Below are 6,000 nucleotides of genomic sequence, written 5' to 3'. Positions count from 1 at the left end.
TATATATATATATATATATATATATATATATACATATATAAATTTTTTATATTTTATATATATTTTTTCTTTTTTAGATCTATAAATTTAATTTATTATAATAAAGATTTAATGTTTTTATTGATTAATATTTAATTAATTAATTTTACATATAAAAAGATTTTTAAGATAATATTTTACTTTCATTAATTAATAAAATTGAGAATAAATAATATATGAATTAACAATTATTAGAATATAATTAATAATATTTGTAAGTTTAGAAATCTTTAGGATAATAACAATTTAATTTATGTATTTTTAATGAAAATGATTTTACTATTAATTCTTTTTTTTAAATTATATAATAGTTTTTTGAAAATATAAATAGATAAATAAATATTTGCTGTGAGATTTTAAAAATATAAAATTCTTTAAAAAAAACTGAAGTTTTCGAATTCGAGAAAATAATAAAAAATAACCAAAAAGAACTAAATGAAATTTTTAATATATTAAATTGTAAAATTACTGATAAATTTTCATCTTTATTTTAACAAAACGAAAAAAATATTACAAATTTATTTACTTTAAATAGAGTTTTTTTTAATTTTTTAAGTTAAAATGATATTTTATTATTTTTATAAAAAATAAAAGAAAAAGAAGAGATTTTTTAATATAAAAAATAAGAAGATTTTTTAGAGTTTTTTTATTTTAATTTAAATTTTCTTTTAGAAACTTTAAATCAAACTTTTCTTAAATTTTGTGGAAAAATATTACAAAATTATAAATTATTAATAGAATTTATTAATAATAAAATAAAATTATATAAAAATAAATAATAAGAAGACATTTCTTTTGTAATAAATATAAAAATACTCGAAACAAATACTAAGAAGATATAAATAAGAAAATAATTACCCGAAAAAAAGTATATAATGGTGAATTATTTGAAGAAAATACTAATTCTTTATAAACAATAGACTCTTAAACAATAATAACTAGTCCTTTTATGAATAATAGGAAGTCTAAAGTATTTATTTAACATATATAAACATAATTAAATTGCAAGAAATACGGAATAGAAGATATTAATTTAGAAAATGAATATAAATACTTTGAATTTTAAAGGAAATAAAAACAAAAGGAAATTTAAAATATTTAAAATAATAATATTAAATAATAAAAAAACGAGAATTCTTTTTCTAAAAACATATTTCATAAAACTATAAGTTAAAGATAATTATCTCCCTAAGAGAAAATAAAATTAGACTTCATTAATAAAAGCTATTAAAATTTAATGAATACAGGAAATAAATATTAATCTATTATAAATCATAAGAATATTATTTTAACTAACGAAAGAATATCCAAAAGTTAAATGAAAGAATAGAAAAATACTCAAGTTTAAATTAATAATAATGATACTTTGATTTTGTCAAACAATTTTAAGAAAAACAATTAAAAAAAATTTATTAAAATTTTTAATGGAAGCCCTGTTAAATGTATTTTTGAATAAATTAAATAATAAAAAAAGGATTCTAGTCATTCTAATATTTATTTGAGATCTTCGCTTTCTCCTATTTAGTAAAATTCGAGGAAAGCCAATTTTTTTGAATAAAAATTAAAAAAAATTAATTCTAAAAAATTACATATTTGAAAAATTAATGAAAAAAAAAAAAAAAAATATATTAATTTTATATAAGAAAAATTTTAATTTTTTAAATACAAAAAAAAAAAAATTAATAAATAAAATTTTATGTAAAATTATATGGAAATAGTATATATAGTTGGAAACAATAAATAATTAGCAAACTGAAGATGGAAAGGCGATATAAAAATACTAACAAATAGAAAATTATATCCATATATATTGGATTTCATATGAAAAATTAGGTCATATTAGAATACAAATTTGAAACCGATAATATATTTTAATCTATTATGATTATCCTTAAATTCTGCTCTAAGATTTTCCTTTAAAATTCAAATTGGTAATATTAGGTTTAGTTTAAATTTTTATAAAGATGGGGTTTGATTGAGCTTATTGAGAAATCGAGAAAATGATGAAAAATGGGACTAAAATTGTATCATTTAATATGTTTTATTAGGTTTTTGGTAAATATTTAGACTTTAATTATATATATAAAGGGGAAACGATATATAATTAAATAAAATGTCTTAAAATATTATTAGATTTGGGAATATTAAATATGCTATGATTTTTTTTTTTGAGTAAGATATAAAGAATTTCATAAAAAATCGTTAAAAATATTAAAATACATTTATTAATGAAAAAATACGAAATTAGAAATACTTTTAGTTTATGGATTTCTTAAGTTAATAAATGAAGATTAGGATTGCTTATCAAATGAGCTTTTAATTAAATATAATGACAAAAAATTATAATGATTTTAATAAAAATATGGATTCATATTATAATCTATTAATAAAAATAATTATATAAATAAGAATATAAATATATAAATTTTAATAATAGTTTATTTATAAATATAAATTATTTTATATATAATTATTTAAATGTTTATTAATATTTTATATAATAATATAGATATATTTAATAATTTTTCTAATATATTATATTATATTGAATTTAATGTTTTATTTCTTATATAAAATATTTTTATAATTTTATAAATTTTTGTTTTAAATAAAATTAAAATTTAATCTAATTAATTTTATTGAAATATGACAAATAATTATTAATAAATGAAAATTTATATAAATTTTAAACTAAAATAAAATATAAAATAATTTTTTATTATCCATTTTTATATTTTTAATTTAATTTGTTATTTATAAAAAAGTAAAATAAAAATATTTTAATGAATTAATAATAATTTTATATATATTTTTCTATAAATTTTTAATTAATAAAATGTATCCAATTTCGGATTAAACTAAAAAAAATCTAATTATTATATATATAACATTAAATATATATTAAATTATAAATTTATAATTTAGTTTAAAAGATTATTAATTAATATTTTTTATTTTTAATTATTTTTAAGCAATTTAGATAAAAAAATTGAAAATTTTAATTATATAAAAATAAAATACTTATAATATTATTTTAACAATAATCAAAATATAAAAAAAAAAATTCTAAAAATAAATTATTTTATTTCATATATTCAATTTTTTAATTTTTTTATATTTATTTACTTTTTAGTTTTTAATATAAATATTATTATATAATCTAAAACCTATACTTTTTTAATATATTAAAAAAATATAAATATTTAAAAACTTTAAAATACTTATATAAAAATAATTTTTTAAAATTATTAGAGAAAATATTTAATTAAATATTAAATAAAAAAATATGAAAATTAAAATAAAAATAATTATTTAAAATATAATAAATAATAAAAAAATATATTATTAAAATATTTATAATATAATTATATATTTTATTATAATAAAATAAAATATTTAACATTTTAAATAATAATATATATTAAAATTTAATTATTTAATTTGTATTCATAAAATTGATTTATATAAAATAATTAAATTTAAAAATAAATATAAAAAATATTTATAATATTTATAAAAAAATATTACAATAAATAAATATATAAATACAAAAAAATAAATAAAAAAAATAAAAAACGAAACAATTATAAATGAAACCTTATGTACCTTCTACGAGTCCTACTACAATAAAAAGTCCACCTAATACTCTTATTAAAATAAACGAATTTATAACTAAAACAAATTCTTAATTTGAAAAAGAGAATTCTAATTAAGAAACACCTTAACTTTCAAGTAAAAAATAAATAAAAAATATATATATATAAAAAATATTTTTTTAATTTTTTTATATTAAAATAAATAAAAAAGGTAAAATAACGCCTGAATACGATATAAATTATTATTAAAGTGAAGCTTGTACATATTATTTAGCGAACTTATTACTTTTAAATTAAGTAAATTAATTATTAAAATAAATTATATAAATATTAGTTTTTTATATAAAATATATATATAGATATATATATATATATATATTTATAATATTTATATTTATAAATAAAATTACTTTTTAAACTAAATAAAAATAATTATAAAAAACTAATTTATAGATTAAATCTCTGTAGCAAGAAAAAAATACTCTAATCGAAAATATTGAAAAACTCGAGAATTAATAATTAGAATAACACCTAAAATTAAAAAGAAATCGAAGAACAGCTAATTAAATTGATCGAAATTTCTAATGTCCATGTAATTCCTGTAAAAAAGTATATGGATCGGAAGGATCTTTAAGCTAACATATAAAACTTAAACATTCTGAATATTTTGAATAAATGAATAATAAAGAAAAAGTAAATTTAAATAAAAAAACAGTAAATCTAGATTAGGCTCAGACTCAACTATTGATAAATGCAATATGGTAATTTTATTTTATATAAAAAAATTTAAAAATTGGTTTTAATTGTTTATTTAAAAATAAATAAAAAATAGAAAAATAAAAAATATTCATTAATATATTAAAAATTATACTATATATATATATTATTTATATATTTTAATTTTTATAATTTATTAGTTTTAGAAAGAATCTATTAATATTTGATTTTTGAAAATTATTAATTTGAAAATAGTTTATATGAAGAGTTATAGTAAAAGATGAGATATTTATATTTTTTTATATTGTGTTTAATTTATTTTTATATTAAAAAAAAAAAAAAAATTTTATAAAATTCTTATATATTTATATAATCTTTTTTATATGTTATTTTATATATTTTATTTTAAAATTTAAAAATTAAAAATTTAAACAGAAAAATAAAAATATTTTATTATTATAATTAAAATATTATTTAAATTTTTTTTTTAAATTGGAATTATAATTTTTTTAAATTGAAATTATAATTTTTTATAGTTTCATAAATAAATTTTTAAATTGATTTATTTTAATATTATATAAATACATATATTATAAAATTAAATAACGATATTATTATATTTATTGTAAATTATATAAAAAAAATATGACATTTAAAGTACAATTAATCATAATAATATAGTAATTAATATATATTGAAAAAAAATATATTTTTTAAAAGAAAGATAATATTAATTTAAAAAAAAAATTATAATATTAATGTTTTTTTTAAATTTTTTTAATTATTTATAAATAATTGTAAATAAAAAAAAAGTAAAATTTAAAATAAAATATAATTTATTAAATAATAAAAATTATAATTAATAAAATAAATTTAAACAAATCAAAAAACTAAATTCATTTAAATAAATATATATATTAAGACATTTAAAAAAAAAAGAATTTAAAATATAAATGATCAAAAATATTAAAATTTAAATAAAAAATAATATATATATATAGTTATAACAAATTTAAAAAAATTTTAATTTGATTTTTATAATATAAATGTTTTAATCTATATTTTATTTTAAAAAAGAATTTATTAAATAAAAAATAGATTAATTTTATGTTTTTTATATTATATTTTAGAAAAAATTAATATAATTATAAAAATTTATTAATCTAAAACTAATTTTATTTTAAAAGATATTAATAAAATAAAAAAATATTAAATTTAAATTTAAAATTGATAATAGATATATAAATGTAAATGTAAATATTATATATATAAATAATATATATATATATATATATATATTATATATATTTATTTTCAAACTTCCTTTTTTCTCATTATTAATTAAAATCTTTTATATTTATATTTAAGTAATTATTATTATTACTTAATCCTTATCTTTCTTTTTTTTGATTATTTTCATTTTAAGTTTCATATAAATAACAATTTTATTTATTTGAATTTATATTTTAAATTTTTGAATTATATTTATAATTTTTTTATTGCTAAATTTATTAAGATTTTTCTTTCAATTTTACCTCAAATAAATTATTTCTTTTAAAATATAATAATTTAATATTTTTTAATGTTTCTAATTTTTCATCATAATTCTTTTTTAGTCCTTCTTATAATTCTGAATTTAAATATTAGT

The 6,000-nt window shown here is 11.3% G+C and overlaps 1 protein-coding gene across 1 annotated transcript, besides 14 other annotated features; it reads left to right on the top strand. All coding sequences in view use genetic code 6, as the record gives it.

The window, feature by feature from the left end:
* Window positions 1–40: a microsatellite.
* A 289-nt stretch (window positions 41–329) lies between these two features.
* Window positions 330–370: a microsatellite.
* Window positions 331–370: a microsatellite.
* Window positions 371–772: 402 nt separating this feature from the next.
* Window positions 773–815: a microsatellite.
* Window positions 816–3,320: 2,505 nt separating this feature from the next.
* Window positions 3,321–3,393: a microsatellite.
* Window positions 3,379–3,429: a microsatellite.
* Window positions 3,430–3,523: 94 nt separating this feature from the next.
* Window positions 3,524–3,575: a microsatellite.
* Window positions 3,576–3,639: 64 nt separating this feature from the next.
* Window positions 3,640–4,314, top strand: IMG5_158710 (hypothetical protein; the record flags this gene model as incomplete). The annotated part of the gene is made up of 3 exons (XM_004030508.1): window positions 3,640–3,771; window positions 3,847–3,932; window positions 4,089–4,314. The coding sequence occupies 3 exons, from the start codon at window positions 3,640–3,642 to the stop codon at window positions 4,312–4,314; spliced, it is 444 nt and encodes a 147-aa protein (XP_004030556.1).
* Window positions 3,983–4,034: a microsatellite.
* A 520-nt stretch (window positions 4,315–4,834) lies between the features above and the next one.
* Window positions 4,835–4,884: a microsatellite.
* A 290-nt stretch (window positions 4,885–5,174) lies between these two features.
* Window positions 5,175–5,229: a microsatellite.
* Window positions 5,179–5,223: a microsatellite.
* Window positions 5,230–5,609: 380 nt separating the features above from the next.
* Window positions 5,610–5,660: a microsatellite.
* Window positions 5,610–5,661: a microsatellite.
* Window positions 5,662–5,799: 138 nt separating this feature from the next.
* Window positions 5,800–5,849: a microsatellite.
* Window positions 5,850–6,000: the final 151 nt, after the last annotated feature.

The sequence above is a fragment of the Ichthyophthirius multifiliis genome (genome assembly GCF_000220395.1).
Source record: "Ichthyophthirius multifiliis unplaced genomic scaffold scaff_1120509251202, whole genome shotgun sequence".
Lineage (NCBI taxonomy): Eukaryota > Ciliophora > Oligohymenophorea > Hymenostomatida > Ichthyophthirius > Ichthyophthirius multifiliis.
This window is presented reverse-complemented; position numbering and strand designations above follow the sequence as displayed.